At 53.1% G+C, this 24316-nt stretch overlaps 2 protein-coding genes across 7 annotated transcripts in view; both read right to left on the bottom strand.

Moving 5' to 3' along the window:
* Window positions 1–586: 586 nt before the first annotated feature.
* LOC311513609 (retinol dehydrogenase 8-like) lies at window positions 587–15971 on the bottom strand (the record flags this gene model as incomplete). Its single annotated transcript, XM_084615552.1, has 6 exons — window positions 587–1013; window positions 4265–4448; window positions 6136–6229; window positions 10901–11080; window positions 14510–14671; window positions 15875–15971. The coding sequence occupies 6 exons, from the start codon at window positions 15969–15971 to the stop codon at window positions 774–776; spliced, it is 957 nt and encodes a 318-aa protein (XP_084471678.1). The 3' UTR covers window positions 587–773.
* Window positions 15972–17232: 1261 nt separating this feature from the next.
* Window positions 17233–24316, bottom strand: part of GRB7 (growth factor receptor bound protein 7) — a 41826-nt gene continuing 34742 nt past the window's right edge. For all 6 annotated transcript variants that reach the window (XM_084615945.1, XM_084615944.1, XM_084615946.1 and 3 more), the window contains 6 exons: window positions 24182–24262; window positions 22707–22823; window positions 22016–22076; window positions 21007–21094; window positions 20097–20190; window positions 17233–19696 (listed from right to left, as the gene is read on the bottom strand). In XM_084615945.1, the coding sequence (XP_084472071.1) occupies window positions 19550–19696; window positions 20097–20190; window positions 21007–21094; window positions 22016–22076; window positions 22707–22823; window positions 24182–24262 (588 nt within the window). In that variant the 3' untranslated portion in view covers window positions 17233–19549. The remainder of the gene's footprint in view (window positions 19697–20096; window positions 20191–21006; window positions 21095–22015; window positions 22077–22706; window positions 22824–24181; window positions 24263–24316) is intronic.

The following is a 24316-nucleotide window of genomic DNA, read 5'->3' as shown; positions in this document are numbered from 1 at the left end:
CTGTTGGTGCTCATGGGCTGGCTGGTGGACAGCAGTGGGATGGGGACTGGATGTGGGCAAGTAGGACTCTAGTTTGCATGGCAGCTGTTGGCTTTATATCACATCCAGCTGCAAGAATAAAGGCACTTCCCTCCTGCCTTTAAAGCAGCAGCCCCTCTTACTATTTGCTGCTATTTAAAATTACAGTACTTGGGGGAGTATGAGTTTGTTCCAAGGGCTGTTAGTTGGAGAAGGAAAATCTTGTGCCCCTAGATCACAGGTTCAAATCCAGCTAAGGCTGGTAACAAGCAAGCAAAGGCCATCACTCGGCCCTGCCTTGCTTACTGACTCTGATTGCACATGTACCTTCAGGAGCGGGTCCTATTAGCTCAGTGGGCTCTGAGGAGAATCAAGACCCTGGCCCCTCTTCGCTCCCCTCCTACCTCTGTTTTCCTAGCACCTGTCCCTCCCACAGAAGCTCATCCCTGTTGCATCAAAAGCCTTCTCCCCTGGGTGCCTCTAGCTGTCAGCTACAACCTCTTACCCCCCCCACAATAACCCATGCCTCTTCATTTCTCCTTCTCCCTACTATTTTGGGTACAGCTTGTGCAAAGGGCACCCTATAAAATGAAGCCATATTGGGTTAGTGTATGGTTCAATGGGCCGGAAGGTCTCGGTCCATCTCCGAGAGACACATGTCCACTGAACCCCTTGATCATCAAGCATCTCCAGCCTTTTTCCAGCCCTACTGCACCTGAGCCCACTCTCCACCCCTTCACCCTGGTTCCCAGGGCCTATCTGAAGCTGAGCATCTTCACCCCCTGCCTCATCTTCTGGGCCTGCCATCGGATCACCTTGATGGCCTTCAGGCTGATGTGCAAGAGCATGTCGTACTTGAAGACCATCTTGTAGAAGGTGTCAGCCATCAGGGCTCCAGTGGGGTCGGCGTGTTTCAGGGCTGTCATGGGCGTGTAGAAGGCGTTGGTCTGGTGGCGGAAGGGTGGCTTGGCGGCACTGATCACCTGCAGCGTGTGCTGCAAGGGAACCGAGACAGCCCCACGTGAGTGCTGTGCCGCCCTTTGCTAAGCCAAGAGTAACATAATACTTTACCAGCACCGTGCTTTGCAGCTCCATCCCAGAGCTCCCTGTGAACATCAGCCTCACCATGCCCTGGGAGGTAGGTCAGGACCCATAGTCCTGCAGCGCGCTGTGCTTTTAAGGGATACGGTAGCGGTGTCGCCCTGGGACTCTGGTTGTGCCGCAGGTGGTGGGATCTCAGAGAGGACACAAGAAAGGTCTCTGACTGAATCTCCTGGGTTCGTGAGCTGCCTCTATGTCCAGTACCCAAACGTGTCCAATATGTTACAGTCCCCATTGTGCTGGGGGGAAACTGAGGCTCAGGGAAGGGAAGCGATTCTCCCCAGGCCACCAGAGGGTCAGTGACAGAGCTGGGAACAGAACTCAGGAGACCTAGAACCCACTCCTACACTTTAACCACTAGACAAGCAATAGGTGTTTACAGTATACCTGACTTGATGGAGCAGCAATCTCATCTGACAGGGGGAACCCCCCCGTTTCCTATGCATCATCTCCCCACAGGGCGGGGGAGGAAGTATTGTCTAAGGATTTGTGAATCATGGGGTAGGAGGCAGTACCATTCATCTACTCAGTGCGTGACACACATCCACCAGTGAGCAAGAGAGTGGGCGAAGGGAGACATCCCAGGGTTCAGACTGGGGCAAAATCCTGGGTTCCACCCCACAACACAGATCCTCAAACCCATGAATCTCATCTTGTGGAGACTAAATCTCTTCCTAAGCCCCCCTCCCTGGACCTAGGGAGAGTGGTCACTTTGGATAAGCTATTACCAGCAGGAGATTGAGTTTGTGTGTGTGGTTTTTGGAGGGGGGTGAGGGGGTGAGAGAACCTGGATTTGTGCAGGAAATGGCCCACCTTGATTATCATACACATTGTGAAGAGAGTGGTCACTTTGGATGGGCTATTACCAGCAGGAGAGTGAGTTTGTGTGTGTGGGGGCAGAGGGTGAGAAAACCTGGATTTGTGCTGGAAATGGCCCAACTTGATGATCACTTTAGATAAGCTATTACCAGCAGGACAGTGGGGTGGGAGGGGGTATTGTTTCATGGTCTCTGTGTGTATATAATGTCTACTGCAGTTTCCACGGTATGCATCCGATGAAGTGAGCTGTAGCTCACGAAAGCTCATGCTCAAATAAATTGGTTAGTCTCTAAGGTGCCACAAGAACTCCTTTTCTTCTTCCTCCCTGGACTGCTGCTGCACCTGGGGTGAGTCACACAGAACCCTAGAAATGTCAGGCTGGAAGGGACCTCAAGAGACCAGCAGGTCCAGCCCTTAGTGCTGAGGCAGGACCAAGTAAATCTAGGCCCTCTCTGACAGGTATTTTTCTAACTTGTTCTTAAAAACTTCCAGTGGCATGGATTCCACAACGTTCCTTGGAGGCCTGTTCCAGAGCTTAACTACCCTGAGGGTTAGAAAGATTTTCCTAATATCTCACCTAAATCTCCCTTACTCCCATGGTGATGCCATGGAGGGCCGTGTGACCAAGTGCAGACCAGGGCCGGAAAGACCCACTGGACTTTGAACGTTGGTAGCAGGGACTCAGAGACCCGCTTTGTGCCTTCCAAACAAACCCAGGGGGGCCCCGCTGGGATCAGTGGAGGGGGAGAGCCAATCTAAATGGTCTCCTGACAGCTTAGAGATGCTAAGAGGCTTTGGGGCAGGATAAAGTGGGGATTAGGGAGGATTATTTTGTGAATGTTGAGGGGGAGGGATTAATTAATTTGCGAATGAGCCGGAAGATATAAACAGAGGGAGGAAATATGAGCTAACGGGACATGACATTCTTTGAGTAAAAGGAAAGGAGGCCAGATAGCCTCCATTTAGCATTGCCACTTAGTGGGATTCGTGAGGAGGTTCTGGGGAAGCTTGGCCTAGAGGGGAGAAGAGTGGATTTGCAGCTTTCAGTCATTGGGTTTAGAATCAAGAAGTAACTAGAGCAACTGGTGCCTGTCAGCTGTTGGGCAGCAGAATCCAGATATATAGCCAGAGCTCATGCCAGGTGGGCGTGAGGAATGGAGTCCCGCTAATTTGCCTGCCAGGAGTGGTGCTGGAACTAGGGGTGCTGCTGCACCCCCTGGCTTGAAGTAGTAATAACAAACACCAGATACATGGTTTCCATCATCAGCTGCCAGGTGAACTGTGGCCCCTGGAATCCATTCTAAGGGGGCACTGGTGCTCCAGGACATGTGACAGTGACCGCCTCCTTATTCCAAGTGACCAAGCAGGCGGAGGGAGCCCTCCTTAGCTCACACTTGTCACCTGGCCAATAAGGCAACGGATTTTCTTGCCTGCCCAGAATGGATTGCAGCTATGGTGCACTGCTGCCTGGTGTCAACGTTAAGACTTAGCATCTCACCATACTGCTGGGACAGGAGCTCGGGCTGTCTCCTGGCACGCTCTGTCTGCAGGGAGGGAACGCAGAGATCATGGAGGAGGTAATGGCATTGCTGGCAATTAACATACCAGCTATTAGCCCTCCTGCTGAGATCTCTCCACAGCCCACTAGGGACTGATGTGCTCCATAGGGGGACCCTCCCTTCTAAAGGGATACCGTGAGGTCCGCCAGCAAGGCGTGCTTTACCACGGAGAGTGGGGTGGAGATCAGACGCCTTGTTTGGGGCGTTCCAGATCTTGGGGTTGTGTCATGTGCGCTTGTGAAAGGGTGTGCCCACGAGAACATGTTTCTGCTGTGTTAGCGTGTGGCCAGGAGCATTAGTCTGGAGAAGAGAAGACCGAGAGGGGACATGAGAACAGCTTTCAAGTACATAAAAGGTTGTTGCAAGGGGGAGCGAGAAGAATTGTTCTTCTTAACCTCTGAAGACAGGACAAGCAGCAATGGGCTTAAATTACAGCAAGGGAGGTTTAGGTTTGGACATTAGGAAAAACTTCCTACTTGTCAGGGCAGTGAAGCACTGGAACAAATTGCCCAGGGAGGTTGTGGAATCTCCATCATTGGGGATTTTTAAGAGCAGGTTAGACACCTGTCAGGGATGGTCTAGAATATCATACTTAGTCCTGCCATGAGTGCAGACGACTGGACTAGATGACCTCTCGTGGTCCCTTCCAGTCCTGTGATTCTATTATTCTATGCCTGCTGCTGGGTGGGTGATGCATATGGCACGTATGAACAAGGATAGAGGGCAACCCTCTCTGTGTTTGGGGGCACACCCACGAGTCCTTTTACCTCTGCTATGTCACTGGGAGTCTGCCCCAGGCTGGAGAAAATCGCCTTGGAGTTCTTCAGGTAGAGGTTAGTGAACATGTCTGCCGTCTCAGGGTCTGTCGTGGAGTAATCTGCATTCTCTGCATCTTCATAGACCTTCGTCTCAAACTCTGTCACCACGGGGCCAGGCTCTATCAGGCTGACGCTGGAAACACAGGCAAGCATAACAGCCCTGTTCACAATGCAGTGGGTCTGTAGATTTTAAGACCAGAAGAGTCCACTGTGATCCTCTAGTCTGACCTCCCAGTGTTAAGGCATAGTTCTGCCTGGGCACCTCCTACCGTGTCATCCCTGGATGCCAGACCAGCCTGTGTTAATGTCTCCTAGGTAACCATGCCCGCTGACATCATGACACCGCATCGGCATGGAACCGTGCCCAGTGATGCTGTGTTAACGAGGGGGAACAACACAACCCTATGCGGCGATGTCCCAGCTTCGTGCGCTGACGTTGCTCCTTCCCGCAGTGACGTTGCCTCGTGACACCTCGTCTTGCTCTGACCGGATGTTAGGATGTCAAAACAGGCCGGGAGAATCGCCACAACACAGTCTCCTGGGCAACGTCACTGCAGAACTAGCTACGGCAAAGCTGGCCACGCTCTTGGCCTTTGGAATCCAGACCGATCCCACGATTGCGTTCTGGGGCTCATGTCTCACCGGTTCTCTGCTCCCTCAGGTCATGCTGCAGGAGCTCTGATAGGCGCAAAGCTGGGACTAGAATAGTCTCCCCAGCTCCTACCAGCTGAGCACTAGTTCCCTCCTATGCCCCAAGCTACCCCTCACCTCTGCATGAGGCATAGAGGGGTCAGCCTTTCGCTCCCAGGCCACTCTGCTGCCCTTCCTCTTCCTTGTGCCCGCTCCTGGCCTGCCTTCCCTTGGGGACTCCCAGCCTGCAAGACAGGCCAGAGGCAGATTATACTAGGATGGAAACTAGGCTAAGGCAAGGGGGTTGGGACTTGATTCTCCTAAGAATCCCAACCCAGCATGCCCTATGGTGGCCTCTGATGAACTCTAGAAATTAGCTAGCTCCCAAATGACACCTTCCTGGGGACTGGCCAGTGTTTTAAGGGCCAAGCAGCAGTCGCCTCCGGGGAAAACTCACCCTAGCCAACCTGACCTGTGCAGACAAAGAATCTCAGCACAATCACAGAACAAAGGCCTCAGTATACTCCGGTGAGAAAAGCATACACGGAAGTTTGGACAGCAAGGTCCCCCTGCGAATGCCCAGGGGTTATTTCACACACTGAGCTATGGGGGACTCAGAATATCTCAAGGACTTGTAGATTTAAGATAAAATAATGAATAGGCCAACGTGCATTCCTGGGGCTTGGTTCTGGCTGGATGGCGGCTGCCTCGCCTAGCTTGCTGGCATGAAAATGTCATTATTTCTTACTCACAGTATGGAGCAAAGAGGGGTGGTAGCTGCAAGCTGGCTGTGGGTTGTGAGCACTTGTCAAGAATGTCCCACAAGACAGGACTTTAGACCTCTGCATAAGAGCCCTGTTGCTTGCCAAATGAATGCTAAGGGTGTATTCCCCAAAGGGGATCCATTTCCTATTGGAAGGTGGTACCGTGTTGTCTGCGGTTAGTCCCAGAACTGTATTCCCAGGGGATATTCCAGGGTCAGTTTTCTGTTTAAAGGAATTAATGATTATGGAGGCTAATCCCAGCTGTCTGCTTCTGCCGAGCCTGTGCCATCTCCACCCCAGGGATGGCTCCCCACACCTGTGTGGTATTTTAAGCTAATACCCTCAGAACAGAGAAATGAAACAGCACAGATAATTTGGAACCCTGGCTGTGTCTGTAACATAATAAAGCTGATTCCCGTAACTCACAAGATGTTGAACTTCAGCGCCTGTATGACGAGGCTTTCGCAGAATCCTTCCACGGCAAACTTGGAGGCTGTGTAGATGTCATTGAACATAATGCCTGGAAGACAGAGGCAAGAGAGTGGTGAGAGGCGTGAGAACAGAGCTGAACCACAGCGAGCGTGTGTCAGTTACGTGAGCCCACAAAGGAGTCTCTTGTACGTTGGATCTGACGTGGTGAGCTGGTTGTGGGCAGGGGTTGAGGGGATACGGTGTCCACCAGGTAATCGAGGGGTAGCTATTGACAGGAAGCCATCGGGGATGATCCATTGGCTGGTCATGCAAAGCAGGGTAGTGGCTTTGAATTGCAGACTGCCAGGGATCTGACTGCATGCCCAGCACAGAGCAGGCTTGTTGATTTGTGAGTTAGACCCAGGTGGCAGAACCCGCTGGGGTGCGGCGCGGATACAGCACTCTCAGCTCCTCAGGGGCAACTTGGGAGCTGCTAATTACCAGCCTGCAATGCCCTGATTAGCCTGCTCTAACAAGCACCGACGTTTTCATTGCCTTGCAACTCCGGTCCATGGAGCCAAGTGCTGGAGCTTATGTGGTCTGGTGGTTGCGAGCATGAGAGTGGGACTAGGGAAACCTGGGTTCTGCTCCTGAATTGCAGTGCAGCCCTGGGAATGAAAAGGTCGGCAGCTCTGTGCCCCAGCTTCCCAGCCTGTGAAAGCGGGATAAATCTGACCCGACGCTGAGAAAGGCCAGGGAACTGTCACGATATTTAATCTGAGGCTATCTATCAATCTGTCTCCGCTCTTATGCAGAGCCTCCACATCGGTCACTACGCCGCACAGCGTGGCCAGTCAGAACGTCACAGCAGCGAGGCCAGAACTGATGCCATCCTGCTCCGGAAACCTTAGTTCCCCACTCATCTGAGCTAAAGGGCACTCTCCATTACCTCCTGGCAGTATGGGGCCTATGGCACACAGCGAACAGATCTGAATCCCTCCATCTGGGTGTAGTGGTGACACCCGCACACTAGCGATTTCACTACATCATTACCAATCAAAAGGTCAGGATCAGTGGTGCAGGAGGTAGCTGGGGAGTGGAGTGGGGTGGGGGTGGGGGCAAGAAAACACCCCCTGACCCCCCCCTCCAAGGCTTTTGCACTTGCTCAAAGTTCCATAGGCCCTGGAGCCAGGGGAGGGCCATGACCCGACCGCTTTTAAGCAGTGGCCCCGTACTAAATCAGTCTGGCTGCTGCTGGAGCAGTCTGGATCATCGCTCTGGCTGCGTGGTCACAACACCGCTGTTCTGTACGGACAGAGTGAGGGATGGGTCAAAGGGTGCTGTAACCTGGCACGTAGGGAGCCTGTCCCTGTACTGCGGGGCGCAGGGAAATCTGCTGGGAATGCGACTGCTGGTAGCACTGGCTCATGCACTGGGTGGGTCAGAGAGAGGGGAGACTCCCTGACTGAGAGAGACGCAGGTCCCTGACGGGGGAGGGAGGAGGGGACCGGAACAGGGCCCCAGCCGGTAGACCAGAATTCTGCCCTCCTCCCCCCCAAGAAATGTCTGAATTGGCACTGCTGGTCAGGAGTCTTTTTTGTGTGTGTAGCTTTTTGTGTAGCCAGTAGAAGCCCTTACTGGACTTTATTCAGTGTGTAAAGTCCCAAGAAGAGAGAGGTCACAGGACTCTGCATAATTCTCCTCTGTAATTAGATTTGCATCAGGCTGATAAGGAAGTGCTTCCTAACACTTGTACTTTGTAAGGGATGGTTATTTTTATCCCCCAGACTTTACTGTAAACCCACAAAGTGCCTCACCACAGCTGAAAAAAACCCAACCAAAACAAGCCAACCCCACAATCAGCTAGCTCAGCAGAGCAAGTAACACATGGAAAGCTGCAAATTAAAGCAGAAATGGACTTGCCGTGGCAACGGGCGCATGGAAACTCACAGGGGGTCTGTAACAGGGGCTACTGGAGTCAGTGAATTCTGGCTCCGGTCACATGACAGCGGTACTGAGCGGGGTTACCCTGCTCCAGGCCAAGAGGCCGCCTGCCTCCCCCTGTATAAACAGCTGTGCCCCATCACTATGCTCTGGTCTTATTCCAGACCTGGGCATAATTGGGGGATTTTGCACCCTTCACCTGAAGCAGCTGTCACTGATCATTGGTGGGGATGTGCTACTGGGCCAGATGGATTTTAGAGTCTGATACAGGATAGCAACGCCTACAACCTTGAAATCTCCCAGGGACCTACGTTTTCACTATTATTAATTTATTGGTGTTCTAGGGACTTGTGGACACCATGACTGAGATCAAGGCTCCCTCATGCTCTGTGTTGTACATACAGCTAGTAAGAGATAATCCCTGCTCCAAAAAGGTTGCTAGAGACAGACAAAAGATGGGAGGGGAAACTGAGGCACAGAGCGAGGCCGTGACTGGCCCAAGGTCACCCAGCCGCTCGGTCGCAGGCCTAGGAACAGAATCCAGGGGGAGCCCTGATTCCCAGCCCTGGGCCTTACCCGCCAGGTCATGGGGGGCTGCTGCAGATCAGTCACAGGTGGACTGGGCCCTGTAAGTGGAACCAAGTCCAGCCCACCTGTGCCTCAATAACAGCCTCCTGCCCGGGCCTGAGCGAGGCAGCTGGTCTGTATAAAGAGCCGGAGAGGGTGAAGAGACAGGAAGGAAGCTATAGCAGAGCAGCAGTGAGCAGGTGGCTCCTCTCTGAGACCGGGGTGGGGGCGGGAAAGGAGTTTGGGCCTTGAAGCCAAAGGCAGAGGAAGCTGTAGAGAGGTTTCAGAGCATGACAAAGGCTCCTGTAGCAGGGACCCTGAAACACCAGGGGAGTTTTGAGACAGCACCTCAGGGAGAAGGGGCCACATCCAATTTATAAGGGGGGGGGGAGCTGTTTTGTGTGTGTTTATTTTGAGCTTTATGCCAATAAAAGCAGACTCTAAGGAGAGAGATTATGGAACAGCGAGACGCCTTTTGGGAGTTATGGAGGACTCCAGGAGGGGAAACTGAGGCAGGGTGCAACAGAGACACCCGAGGTCTTGAGGGGGCATTCAGCAGGTGGCTGTCCCTGTTACTATCATGTAAACAAAATCCACTTTCTCTACAAGCCAAAGCTAAAGCAGCCAGGTCCCCAGCTGGTGCAAATCGACGTGGTTGTCGGTGCCCGCGTACATCAGCTGAGGCTCTGGCCCGAGATGTGTAAGGGCCTGACTTCTGGCCTGCTCTCGCGGCTTGGCAGTAGCTGCCTTCTTGTGACCTCTGCCCTGGGCATGTTAGCCTGCCGGCCTCAGCACTAGGTGACGGAGAATGTGAAGGCTACAGCCCACAAAAAACCTTTTCCCCCTGGTCTGCCCCCTCGGAGCGGAGAGAGTTAGTCAAATCCTCACAAACCACAGGCTGAGGGGAGGCTGCGCCTCTCATCCCTTTGATGTCACTGAGCTGAGCCCTGGCTTCAGCAGGTGTGCTGGGGTTGCTGGGTGACGGGCCAGGAGTTCCGACTGTGGCATCTGTGACGTCCCTGCGTGGGACCCGGCCACCAGGTGCTCTCCCTCCGGAGGCATGAGTGGGCCCCACCTCCTCACCAAAGAGCTTGCTGTCTGTTTGGCACCAGGTCCCAAACACCTTCCATCTTCTGGGGGGGGCCAAGTGGGAGATGGAACCTAGAGACTGACCTTTTCATTTAATGCAGCCTCTCTCCATGGGCCATTTCCTTCCCCAGAATTCCTCCTTCCACCTTTCCCTGTGTACGAGGAGCCGGTCACTCTCAAAGGGCTTGGATCCCTGATCCGTCCAGCTTCCCATGTCAGGTCTAACTGTTCCCCACCCTGAAAATGACTGATTCGATGGACGTATTTATGTTGATTTAAATAATAACCAGAAAGATGCCTGTCCAAGATGCTAGGCCACCCATCCTGCGTTAATGCTACACTGAAATCTCAGCAGTATTAATTGATCAACTCAACTGGAACAGAGCCTGTCACCCACAGAAACTTCTTTCCACCCCATCGTCATCAAGCCCTCAGCCTTCTCAGAAAAATCCCTTTTTGTGGTTCTACCACCTAATGTGGTGGATTAATTTAACGCTAGTTTGGGGCAGATGAGACTATTAAAAGTGATTAATTTAAATTGTAAGTTCCTCGGGGCAGGGACTCTCTTTCTGCTCTGTATTTGTACAGCACCTACCACAGTCTATGAGATTTTCACCTAATCACCTGACTCCAGGATTTGGGGCTATGAGTAAAAACATTAACTAGCACAAAACTGACTCATAAGTGGCACTTAGGCTAGTGAGTCTCGCCCTGTGTATGGTGAGACAGGAGGCATAAGTGCAGGGAGACTGGATCTCTGCTCCAAAAACTTTAACAACACTAACGCTTTACAACTGTATGTATCAAATAGAAGATTAAAACTCCACAGTACAGCTGGAAAAACCAGGTCCTTTTTAGTGATAAACGGACACATACTTATCCAAAGCCAGAAACTGCCATCCTTATTTGTTGGCTGCCATCTTGGATGACACCAGGAATTGAACCGGAAACCTCCAGTACTAAAACCATAAAGTTGCTACCATTAGAGCTGAAGACACAGGTGTAGTTTGAAGTCTGTATTTTGTGGGGGGCAGCTGCAGTCAGGCCAACAGGGCCACACTCGGGGGGGGAGGTGTGCAAATTCCACACCTGCCCAAGGTTTGCAGCTGGGGGGAGGCAACACCGGCTCAGAACCAGCTTTGCATAGACGTAGAGGGATGTTCTCCTGGCCCCCACCTACCTTGCAGGCCCATGACACTGCTGATCACCACAATATGCCCACTCCGCCTCCTCTTCATATCGGGCAGCACCTCTTTGATCATCCTCACCACACCGAAGAAGTTGGTCTCCATCACACCCTTCATCTCCTCGATGGTCTGGCATTCGATGGGGCCAATCATCCCCACCCCGGCGTTGTTAACTGCAAGATATGGACAAGCAGTGTAGCGTCAGCAAGGAGCCCTCTTGTATTGAACGAGCATGGTTTGCACGGGCTTGACCTGTGTAGTCTCAGGCCGTGTCTGCACAGAGGCTTGCACTGATCTTGGTTTCAGTGGGTTATTTTGGTTTAGCTTAGGATTTCATTGCCTGGCACCTGCTTTCAGGTGCGTTGGTGCAGCTTTGCCAACCCAAGTGCACAATATCACAAATAAGGCCCCCCGAAATCATGAGGGTTTTTAAAAATAAAAATCAATTCTGGGTTCTTCCTCTTGGCCTTCAGGGTTTTTGAGCCTTTTGGGATTGTATTTTCATGCTGTGCTCAGTGGCCACGAGGGTTGGGACCTTACTTTGAAAGCCAAGACTCTCATCTCATCCGATGAAGTGAGCTGTAGCTCACGAAAGCTTATGCTCAAATAAATTTGTTAGTCTCTAAGGTGCCACAAGTCCTCCTTTTCTTTTTGCGAATACAGACTAACATGGCTGCTACTCTGAAACCTGTCATCAAATCCTGTGTATCCAGGAGCTGGGGCTTTAAGAAAACACGTGGTAAGACTCCTGATTGCAACAGTTGGACACACTGTTGGTGTGAGTCTCTGGTTACAGGCCCGCATAACAACTGACAAGCTCCTTGGGGCAGGGGTGCAACACAGGAGGGGAGTCAGGTCTCCACTCCCATGGCCACCGACCAGACGATGGAGGGCCGTCCTGGCCAAATTGAAGGGAGTAGCTTTGCGACCCAGCAAGCCAGGATGCAATGCCACTCAGTCAGACTTGACCCAGCTGGCCCTCCCTCAAGGCCAGGCAGGTAACCTAGGCCCCTTCCTTAGTTAGCAACATTCTGGTTGCATTCCTAGAGATCTTTCTCTTTGTGAGTCTGGACGGGCCACAGGCTTTTACCATGGCCCAGTCCTGCCTTCCCAGTGCTGAATAATTGCAGACTGGTTTCCCCATGGGTCTGGCAAGCAGCGCAGTCTGGAGCGTGCAGCTAGGCCTGCTCCTTGGGCTGGAGAATCCCTGTGTGACCTAAGGTGGATGGGGCCCAATCTGGCTCCCAGCCCAGCTCTGACTGAGCCAGCGGCATTGCAGTTAATGGGCCAGGTGGGTGTGACTGAGATGAGCTGCCCTTGCTTCCACATTAGACCCTGGCTCCTGTGACGTCTCCACTCCCTCGCCCTGCTGAGGGCCTGAGCCACTGCCCTGGTGGGGCAGCATGAGAGACGTCCAAGAGGCTCTGCGTGGGAAGGCGCGTTCAACATGGTTCTCGGGAAGCAGGAGAGCCAATCTCCTGCTCCCAGAGTGTCAACTCCACATTGTTCCATAATCTCAGGAGAGGGGCCCCGGGCACGTGTGTCGCTGACCTACATAACTTTCACAGATCAGCCTCGGTGTAGTCTGTGCAAGCAGGGAGCAGCAAATGGGTCAAGGGCTCCTGCGATTAAAGATGTGACTCAGTGCCAGCCAAACTGCCGGCAGCCTCTGACCCAGTTCGAGGGCTGAGAGGGCTGCTAGCATCTTTCCCCCGCAGTGGAGTTAAAGGTCACGGTCCTGTGCGATGTGCAGCGGATGTGGGGAGGGCAGACATGCATCGGGCACAGGGAAAGGAGAGATGTGCATAGGGGATGGCAGACATCTATAGGGGAGAAAAGGACATGCAGAGAAGTCCAGGGGCCCAGAAGAGGACATATATATATATAGGGGATGGCATATAAGGGTGAGAGGGAGAATGAATATGCAGAAGGGAAGATCATAAATCATAGACATGTAGGGCTGAAAGGGCAGTCATCAAGTCCAGCCCCCTGTGCCGAGACAGGACCAAAGTGAACCTAGACCATCCCTGACAGGTGTTTCTCCAAACTGTTCTTAAAAACCTCCAATAATGGGGGTTCCTCAACCTCCCTTGGAAGCCTGTTCCACAGCATAACTACCCTTATGGTTAGAAATGTTTTCCTAATATCTCACCTAAATCTCCTTTGTTGCAGATTAAACCTGTTACTTCTTGTCCTACCTTCAGTGGACATGGAAAACAATTGATCCCCATCTTTCTAACAGCCCTTCACATATGTGCAGACTGTTCTCAGGTCCCTCTCAGTCGTCTTTCCTCAAGACTAAACATGCCCAGGGTTTTAACCTTTCCTCACAGGCCAGGTTTTCTAAACCTCCGGACATTTTTGTTACTCTCCTCTGGACTCTCTTCAATTTGTCCACTTATTTCCTGAAGTGCGGTGCCCAGAATTGGCCACAGTACTGACGCTGAGGCCTCACTGGAGTGGGACAATTATCTACCCTGTCTCACATGTGACACTCCTGTTAATGGGATCATATTAGCCATTTTCACAGCTGCATCACACTGGTGACTCATGTTCCCTTTCTGATCCGCTAGAACCCCAGATGCCTTTCAGCAGAGCTCCCGCCTGGCCAGTTATTCCCTATCGTGTCACTGTGCATTTGATTTTACCTTCCTCAGTGTAGTACTTTGCACTTATTTTAATTGAATTTCATCTTATTGATTTCAGACCAGTTCTCCAATTTATCAAAGTCACTTTGAATTCTAATCCTGCCCTCCAAAGTGCTAGCAAGCCCTCCCAGCTTGGTGGTGTCTGCAAATTTTATAAACCTACTCCCCGCTCCATTATCCAAGTCATTAATGAAAATACTGAATATAGTAGCAAACCCAGGACTGACCATGTGAGACTCCATTAGATACACCTTCCCAGTTTCACAGCAAATCATTGATAACTACTCTTTGAGTATGATCTTTTAACCAGTTATGCACCCACTTTATAGTAATTTCATCGAGACCACATTTCCCTAGTTTGCGTATGAGAATGTCACGTGGAACTGTGTCAAAAGCCTGACTAAAATCAAGATATTTCACATCTACTGCTTCTTCCCTATCCACTAGGTCAGTAACCCTGTCAAAGAAGGAAATTGGGTTGGTTTGGCATGATTTGTTTTCGACAAATCCATGCTGGCTATTGCTTAAAAACCTATTATCCTCTAGGCAGGGGTTTTCAACCTTTTTTCATTTGCAGATCCCTAAAAAATTTCAAATGGAGGTGTGGATCCTTTTGGAAATCTTAGACATAGTCTGCACATCCCCAGGGGTCCGTGGACCACAGGTTGCAAACCACTGCTCTAGGAGCTCCCAAACTGATTGTTTAATAATTTGTTCCAATATCTTTCCAGGTATCAAAGTTAGGCTGATTGGTCTGTAATTCCCTGGGTCCTCTTTGTTCCCTTTTTTAGGTAGACCTGTGTAGGGGAGGTTAGGACTTGTAGGGGCATTGGAGAGCACAGATATATATGGGAAGAGCAGATAAGCACAGGTGATAGGGGGAAGAAATGTGGCGGGGGCCCCATGCAGGGGGCAGCAGCAGGAGTTTGGGCAGAGGCAAGCAGGGGACCTCACTCAGTATGTCGATGTGCCGGTTGGGGATGCTGTTGATGCAGCTGATGATGGATTGCTCATCGCACACGTCCAACTGCCTGATCTCCAGGGTCTTGTTGAGGGTGACTCCGGCGGCCGCTTCCAGGCACCCTCTCTTGCCCAGGTTCCTCATGGTGGCAATGACTGTAACACAGAGCAGCCTGGCTGCAGGCACTGGGGTTTGCTGAAGCTGGACAGGGCCCGGTGATGCTGCAGGGCTGGGAGCGAGGAGAGCAGGTGTAGAGGGGGGGCCGCGATACACAACGAGCTTCTCCTGCTATTCCCACTGCAGCAGGGGTGGGTCCTGGAGAGCAGCCCGCGAAGGCAAATCCCAGGGCCATGCACCCCAGAGGCTGCAGGGCTCTCAATGGGGCTTAGAATGGGGGTTCAGAGGAGGTGTGGGGTGTCAATGTAGGGCCTCCTGTGCCATCAGGGCCATGCTGCTCCTAGTAAGTGTTCTGGCACCATGGGCCCAGATGGAGGGAGGGGGCTCCAGACTTGGCTTGTGTCTCGTTGCCCCAAGCATGTTCTTGCCCAAGGCTGGTGCAGGCCAGACAGCCATTCTCTCCCGCAAAGGCCTTTGGGTCAGCATCGACATGGGGAGATGTACCAGCTACTCGGGGTTAGCCTCCCCTCCCATGTCCTAAAGGAATACGGCAGTCATGCTAACTCAGTTCCAGGCCACTGGGTCAGATTCTCCCCCTTCCCTCGCTGGGATCCTGGCCACTGGATCACAGGTTCCCCCATGACCCCTCGCTGGGATCCTAACTACTGGATCACATTTAAGGGGCCCAAACCATCCTGGGAGGGGAGCAGGTAGGAGGAAGGCAGCTACTCCCACTCCCTTGTGTTGTCCCATTTGAGTTCCAAGCTGGGGCCCCTGCCCCAGAACAGAGGGGCAGGGGAAGGACCCATTGCCCTCTCCATTTCTTTCCCTTTGGAGCAAATTATTTATTTTACCATCTCATGTGTAAAGACTTCTCCTGTGCCCCACCACTCATGCAAAATGTTCCTAGTTCCCCATCCCTTCCCGGCTGTGTCCAATAGGCCGGGTACCAAATGCACCCACAGCCTGGCTGCATGCTGGCATGGAAAGACCCCAGGACAGGCGAGGGAGCTGGTCAGCTCTTCTTTCCCCATCCTGCTGCAGTACTCAAGGCTTGGCGGCATGGGGAAAGGAGATGGACTCTGCTGTTCTGGGAGTGGGGGTGGGAATACGCAGCCCCGTCCAGCTGCAGGGGAGTTGTGGGTCTCCCATGATCCCAGCCGTACCAGCTCCACCCGGGGGCAACCTGGGCATTCGCGCCTGTGTGCCCGACACCCTGGGCACATGTGGGAAGCGCTCACCTTTGAACCGCTTCTGTTTGTCCTGGGCCATTTTCACAGCCAAGGCCAAGCCGATGCCGGAGGAGCAGCCCGTTATCAGCACCGTCTTGGGAGCCATGCCGTTCCCAGGAAAAGCGGGGCACCAAGGAGGTCTGGTCTGGATAAGACGGGCAGGCGCAGCAGGGGTCCCTGAAAATCCTCCTGACGCAGGAGCACTCAGAGTGTTGCTCTCAGGCTGGAAGTTCCCAAGGGGTCTTGGCAGCTCCCAGCTCTGTCTTCACATCCCGCTCCGACCTTCCTTCCAGCCCTAATAAAGGATGGCCTGGCTCCTAACTGGCCAGCGCCCAAGACCTTAATCTTCTGGGCCTTGTTAATCTCAGGATGGATTTGCACGATGATTCCTGGCTAATCTCGTCTGGCTACCACCACATGTGATGCACAAAAAGCGCCACGGGAACTACGGCAGCAGGCAAACCCTCTTACCGAGCATGCCTTGCATTGGGGCCCTTGTCCAAGCGAGCACTGTGCAGGAAGGTCACGGGCTGGGTCAGAGGCAGGGCAGGTAGTTAGCACAGTGGCAGCACTGTGTGAGGTGGGAGCAGGGTGCTTTGGCGGGACGGGCGGGTGGATTTCTGCTCTGCTGGCTAAAACACCTGGAAGGTTCTTGGCTGAGCCTTGCCAAGCTGGTGCAAAGAGTCTTTTTCAGGCCATTGCAAACCCCCTTGGTTTTGCATTGCCACGAACCAGCCTGAAACGCTGCAGGGAGCTGATTCCTGATTTGGAACCCTAGGCTTCTCAGGGCTGCAGATTGGGCTGCAGACCAGGGCTGTGTTGGCCCCATGGGAACAGCTGCCCTTCTGCTGGCTGGGAGTCGTTTAGTGAGCATGTCAACGAATGGGCACAGTGAGGGCTGAACATACCTGAGCCCCTCTCAGATACTAATGGATTTAGCCTCGCAACCCCTGCTCTGCGAGGTAGGAAAAGCATCGTCCCCATGGGACAGACTGGGGAACAGGGGCCCGGAGAGATGAGGTGATTTGCCCAGGGTCACAAGGAGTCTGGGAATTTAACCCAGGTCTCAAGTTCCAGCCCTACCTGGGGGTGACTTTGCCCAAGGTCATCCCAAGAGCCAAGCATAGAACCCAGGAGTCCTGGCTCCTGATCAAACCTCCAGGCCCCTTTCCCTCGATCCGACTTCAGCATAACCCTTTCCCGGCTGGGGCCTACGTGGAATTTCCCACGGAGTTTGACGCTGCATGCAGATCAGAAGTCAGAGCCAATGCGGGAAGGTGGCTGGATCCCAAACTCCCCCGACCCATCTCCCCACCATACCGCCATAAGGAAAGGAGAGCAGCCAGGTATGAAATAGACGAGATTTATTTGTAGTGAAAAGATTTTGGAGTAGATATAAATAGAGATAAATCTGTCTTCTTACAGGGCTTGGTGCTAATTTGAGTTATTTTTCTCTTTTTTGTACAAAATAAAAGCAAGGATATGAAAAAATAACATTTATTACCACTTGTATAAAACACATCACAGTTCGACTGGCCTCTCAGGTATGTACAATAGAGACAGATCCGTCCTCTTAGCAAAACCCAGGATCCTTCTAACACGGCGACACCACACCCCTGGCTGGGTTAGCTGCAGCAGGTGAACCTGGGGATCTTAATGCCTGTCGCTACTACGTCAGCTGAAATCCCCACCTCTGTTAGCCTTGCCGACACCAGGCTTTGTATGTGGCCCAGCCGCCACTGAAGAGGACAGAGCTCTGCACCAAGTGGGTCAGATCTGTCTCCCACTTCGGGTTCTTTGATGCTATGGGGGTTAGTAGCACCCCAGGCAGTCCTGGCTTTGGGGGTCTCTGGTGTGTTGAGTTCAGTGCGTGCAGCACAGTGGAGCGCACAGAGATGGGTTTGGAAGGACAGTCGGCGTCTAGGCCGTTGGAGATGGAAACATACTCCTCCCCCCTTCGCCCCGCCGGTCTTTCCAGACCTGGGCACGGCCCCATCACCGGGTCCTGGCAGCCTACATTCCAGAGAGCGGAAGCCTCTTTGGGCTGACAGGAAGGGACAGGGAAAAGCCCAGCTCTTTCCTTACTGTGGCTGTTCCACTTGTCTGCTCTCGCCCTTGACACCTGCCACCAAACCCCCTTTTCTCCCCCCTGCCATGTCCAGAGCAGGGCTTGGGGCCAGCCCCCCAACCCCCAGCATCTGAACAAGGCCCAGCTCGAAGCGTGACCCTGGACTCCCTGCACCTCCAGGTTTTCCTCACCTCTGGTCAGCCTGAATGGACCCAGCTGCACCTTGATTCCCATGGCCCTGGGCAAATGGCAGAGGAATCTCTGTATGAGTCACCCTGGCTCCTGGCCAGCCCCAAACCTAGCTGACGCTAGCTTCTGCCTTGTTCCCAAGGAGGGACTTCCTCCCGGAGGATTGGGAGCAAGGCCAACCCTGTCGGTGGAACGTTATCTACTATCAATATTGAGAGCCCCGGGCCTCTCCATGCGGCCCGATAACCCATCGCTAATCCCAGCCACTACAGAAACAGCTGGGCGCTGTTTCTTGCTGTGGCCAGGCCTGTTGGCTTCACCCGCCAGCTCAGAAAGGGAGACATGGCCACTCCCACACAGGGGGCAAGTGCATGGGATCTGCACTACCTATCAGGGTCCGCTGCCACTGACATACAGTTCTCCGTGGCCGGGGAACGGTGGCTGCCCTCAGGCAGGTTGCTGCTATGGGGAGCAGAAAGGTGAGCCTCAGCCCGCGCACAGAAGGGTCTGGACTCCGACCCGCAGGGAGGCCAGTGCTCTAGGTTAGAAGGAGCCACTCTGGCACTGATCTGACGGAAAGAAGTGGAAACCTGAAGAGAAAGGCAACTTAACCACCCCCTTGCCTCAGCTCCCAGCGGTCACTGGCCAGAGAGGTCGGAACCTAGGGGAGAAAGTGCACGAGTGGGTAGATCTTCCCAAAGGACGAGGAGCTCCAAACCCAGCCAAGAGGCTGCAGGGGCCCAGGGAGGAGGGCGCAGACACAGCATCCAGGGCTCTGTGCAGGAGGAGTGCTGGGACATACCAAACGGGACCATCCCCAAGCTCCCGGCTTGGCTTCCCAAGGGCACACAGAATACGACCGTTAACACTGAGTAGCTGGTGGGGAGGGAGGAGAGACTCTAGGATCAAACAGATAGAGCATATTGGGGCAGAGCTGGGGGCGCAGGGATACAGGTGGGAAGGGGAATACAGGCATGGAGAGCTACGGGACAGAGGGATATGAGGCAGAAAGAGATGGGAGTGGAAGGATACAGGAAGGGACAGAGAGAGATGACAGTGGAAGGGTATGGGGCAGAGAGAGACGGGAGCGGGGGCACAGGGGGAGGGGCAGCAGAGCGCCAAGGCCGTGAGATGGTGGAAGCACAGGGGCGAGGTCTCCCTTTGAAACGATGAATTTCGGTCCTTCGGGCTCCTTGGGCGCTGGGGGTGCCATTCCGGCCTCTCACCTGGCCGGTGCTCACTTGACGGGGCTGAGTGGTGACTGACACCCCAGCAGAGGGCGGAGCACGAGCCAAGTCTGGCCCCTGCGGCCGCCACTGCCTGGCCGAAGTGGGGCGAGGGGCGGAAGTTTTGTGCTGATCCTAGTCCCGCTTGCTGCGCGTTGGCTGTGGCCCCTCGCAGGGCCCTGCTGCCCACCGGGAGGTCTGTCACAAGGCGACGCGGGTGCAGTAATGTCTGAGCTTGCAGGGCAGGATGCCCCGGTTGATTTGGTGAAACTCCACCAGCTGGATGAGATCGGCAAAGCGCGTCTGGCCGTCATCCATGGTGAAGTAAAGCTGCCCCTCTTCCTCGCTCTGCAGAGAAATGGGGTGGGAGGGTGTGTGCTCAGCTCTCCTGGCCCATGCTTGGACAGGGCAGGCCGGGAACAGCCAGCTCCCCTACAGACTTATTAAGCTATTGTTTCAGTGACCTCTCCTGCCAGGAGGCGACACTGGAGGGAGTGGGAGCGTTCCCAAGGTTAGTGTTGTCTGATAGTGTTGTCCTCTTCAGGGACTCACACAGGGAGAGGCTGGGAGCTCCCCCCACAGCCAGTGCTCCTGCCCCATTTCCCTGCTGGGAGCTCTTTTTACACCATTCCTATATGTGACTCTCCTCCCCATGGGTTTGCTCCTTGAGCGAGTTCGTAAAGCACCCTCACCCATATTGCTGGGAAGGCAAAGTCTGTGGCAGCTGGGGCTGGGGAGGGGCACTTACTGGCAGGATGAGATAGTGCTTGACTTTCTGTAGGTGGCACAAGGACAGGACGTAGCCCTTGGGGTTCCGCTGGCTTTCCCGCACCAAAAACACCCTAAAAAATCAAAGCAAGAGAGGGGGCTGTTACCAATATGCTGTCGCTGCCCACCCAACTTCTGCTATCCACCAGGGGGAGCCCAGAGCAGCATCTGAGCTGCTCAGTCAGTTCAGCTGAAATCAACACAGCCTCACGTGGAATGCTGTTGAAAGCAGCCGAACCCGTGCCACGACCAAGGGGTGCTGTAACCCTTTGCAGTGAGAGCTGGCAATGAACTTGTCCCAGACAGTGGCCTGTGCTGGATAACTCTGAGGCATAAAATCTTGCCTAATTGCACAGCCCTGTACCAGGGAGGGACATTCCCTCCTGACCCCAGAACTGATGGGTGCCCTGAAGCATGAAGATTGAAAGCTTTTCTTACTTTATCCTCTCTAGCGTCGCTGCTGGTGCTCATCTTATCCACAAAAGCAGTACTGACAACCTCAATTATTCAAAAAGCAAGTCAGGCCCCAAAAAGTATGAGATTTATCTTAAAAATAACGATTTTTTTAAAAATTGGGGGTTTCTTATTTGCCTTCTTGGTTTTGAGCCTGTAGCAGGGGTCACATTTTCTCTGCAACCACAAGGGCTAGAAACTCACTTTAAAAAAAAATGCTCAGATTCTCATGTCATCACAAGTCTCCAGAAGCTGGCGCTTTAAGGAAACTTTAAGGAAAATATTGTGAGACTGGGGATTAAATTGCTGTCCAAGTGTCTTTGGAACCTTGCTAAGCATTTGGCCTCACTGACATCCTGCAGCAGGGAGTCCCTTGAGTTAATGCCTACTTCGAGTTAATAGAAGCCATGTAATCAGTGTTCAAAGCCTTTCCGTACCCATCAACTAATCCCTGCTGGATTATCAATCGCTGTGTGTCTTCCCTTGAGATTCGCCCATGAAACCATGGCTGTGTTCGATGGATGGCTGAGAAAAGAAAATGGAGGAAAAAAAGCTTTTTTGATCTGACTCTCTTACAAACCCTTTCACAGAGAAAATTTGTATACCGTGGTGGGTTTGCAAAACTGAAGGGGTATTGGAGAGAGCAAGAAAGAGAAAAAAAGGCAAACTCTTTGGGGCAGGGACTATCTCTTTGTTCTGCCTCTGTACAGTGCCTAGCACCATGGGGTCCTGGTCTGTGACTGGACCTCCTAAGTGCTATGTTAACACAAATAATAAATTAAAGTAGCACTGACCCCAAATGAGATCAGGGCCCCATTGTGCTGGGTGCTGCATAGACAGAGAGTGAGAGACAGCCCTTGCCTCAAAGGGCTCCCGGGCTAAATAGACAAGACAGACAAAGGGTAGGAGGGGAAACTGAGGTACGGAGAAATCAGATGACTTGTCCAAGGTCACTCAGGGAGTCTGTGGCAGAGCCAGGAATTGAACATGAGTCTCCACTGAGCATCTTAGCTACAAGACCATTCTTTGGCTGGCAGCAGTAGTAGGCCCTTATCCACCATGTAGATCAGATACTGGGGAAAGTTTCAATTCAGTCCCCAAAATTCCCTTATAACCAAAGTTAGAAGAATATCCAGGGTGGTGTTTTAGGTTCTATAAAATCTTTTTGTTTTTTTTAATCTCAAAATTCACTTTTGGAACAAGTTCCCCTCCACTTTGTGTCTCCGTCTGCACCAGTGCAAGGTGTGTGTAAGACACAACCACCCTGATCTGCTAGTGTTTCACACCCACTTGGCACTGACATGAGCTTCAGAGCAATTGGGCTCATTGTATCCCTACAGCGTCTGGTTCTGGCTCCCCTTTGATCAAGCCCAGAATCCTTTTGGGAAGGACGTCTCCCTGGGTGACCCTCAGCCAACCGAAGGGGGTAGAGGGGTCTTCACTCACCTGTGCTGAGCGGCGAGCCCTGGCAAGGAATCGGCAGGCTGTAGCGGTGACTTGTCTTCTTCTGTGGCACGGAAAGCAAGGAGCAGGGCATTACTATGGGGTGTTGTTATTAGGCCTTAGCACAATGCTACTTTCATGGAAAATCAAACCAGAAACGAGCGTCACGGTGAATGCTGGGAATGACCTGGGAGCAAGGATAGGACAGACCTAGAGAGGGCGAGAGCGCAGGCTGCAGCCGGGGGGAGGCTGCAATCTGAGGGCTACCGTAGCCTCATTGCAATCTGGTGCAAGGGCACTGTGTCTCCACACCCTCACCAGAGCATCCCACTGGACGCCGATGGAGCTGGGCTGAGACGATCTCACCTTTCCCGGACCGGAGGAAGAGCTCTGTGGAGCTTGGAAGCTTGTCTCTTTCGCCAACAGAAGTTGGTCCAATAAGATATCAGCTCACCCACCTTGTCTTTCTCCTATCCTGGGATCAGCACGTCTACAACAACACGGCATCCACCAGCCCATATCACAGTTTAATTGTTTAAGCTAACCCGGTGCAGCTCTCTGTGCAGATAAGCCACCAGCTGGAAGCTGTTTGGACAGCTTGATGAAGATGCACGGCCCCAACACCGCCTCCAGCCTCAACCCGCTTCCCTGCCCGGCCTCTGACTTCTAGCTCCGCCTGGAAGCATGAACTCACCCTCCACGACTGAGCCTCTTCCAGGGCCACCGTCAGCGCCTCGTTGGGGTTCTCAATCACACGGCCTGTGCACCCCGAGAAATCCATGGCCACCAAGGTGTTGTCAGACATGCTCCTCTGTGGGATGAAATAACAGCTGAGGCGAGAACAGCCACGGGGGTGGGGAAGGGGGACCCTGTCCTGGAAGACGGGAGCCGTGGGACAGAGATCTACAGTTCTACAGTTCTACAGTTCAGGGCCCTGTAAGCAGCTTTGAGAGGGGTCCCATTATGTCAGCACTGAGTCCTATCAGCAAGGGACCTGGGGGCCTGTAAGTGTTGAGCTGTAGCAGTTCAGGGCATAAACAGGGCTCTTCATTGGGCACCTCTCCGCAGCACAAAATGGACTCAAAAATCAAAGCTCCATTATGGGCATCATAAAATCCCACCGCGGCCCAAGGATCCCTGGGTATTTTAAAGGAAACATTTCGTGGCCAGCTACATCATTAGGTACCACCCAGCCTCTGCTTCAACTAACTGCCCCATCATCTGCATAGGTCATGTGGGGAACGTCACTTTGAACTGACGCTCTCCAGTGACTGGGTCCGATAGGTGCCCTCCAGAGAGGTTGCCCTCACGGAGATGCTGTTTGGTGAGCAGTGCAGACAGAACCTGATATGTAACCCCCAAAAGGGTTGCATCTGGTCAGATCCAGACACCAGTCTCCTTGTCCTCCCTTCGGCACCCAGTGCTGACAGGCTACTCCTCTAGAGGGTGCTGTCTGAGGCCATCTCGCCTTTAGTTCTGTTTGAACAACAGCACCATGCCTTGCTGGGCAGCTCCTGCGCCCTGGGAGGGGTGGGGGAGCCCGGGGAAGGGCTAGTTGAAAATTTCCCATTGAAACTGTTTTTCTGATTGGAAATTGGGATTTTGATGAAACACATTTTTCACAAAATGTGAAATTTCTGAAAAACAAACACCCCCAAGCCCAAAAAGTTTGATTTGGAAAGGCTGCTACGGTGCCTCATGGGAGCTGTAGTTCAGTTGGCCCATGTTGCCATTCTTCTCTATGGGCCAGGCTCCCCAGCTGGACTACATCTCCCAGGATGCACTCTGGCCAGGGCCTCCCAGGATGCACTGCCAAGGAAAAATCCCCATTTTTCAATCAGCTCTCTAGGCTGAAGGCATTCACCACACCCCTAGTTGCAGGGGGAAGAAACATCATCTTCTGCTGTGCTAACAGGAGATCCGGCGGTGTCGACACAGGAAAACATCGGCCTGGAACAACAAGGGCAGTGAACAGCTGCCGCCTGTCCAGATCCTTTCCCACCTGGGCTCTACCTGTTCTGTGAGCACGTCAGTGAGGACGGCTGTAGGGAGAATGTGGGAATGGGGCCACCACCGTGCACTGCAATTTGGAATCCGCTGAGCCGGCCAGGGGAAAGCGGGGAACGCTGCAAAGGGAGCTCCTCAGGGTGGCTCAGGCGAGGCGCTTACCAGGGGCGTGGTGCTGATCCAGGACTGGTGGCTGCGTCTGGACTGGGACTGCTGGTAGTTCCTGTAGAGCTGCACGCCATACTGGGAAGGAAACAGCCCTTGTTAGCATCAGCAGCACCAGAGCCAAGCCCAGCG

Source organism: Lepidochelys olivacea, assembly GCF_965140295.1.
Source record: "Lepidochelys olivacea isolate rLepOli2 genome assembly, chromosome: 27".
Lineage (NCBI taxonomy): Eukaryota > Metazoa > Chordata > Testudines > Cheloniidae > Lepidochelys > Lepidochelys olivacea.
Note: the sequence above shows the minus strand (reverse complement) of the source record. Positions and strands in the feature narration are given on the sequence as shown.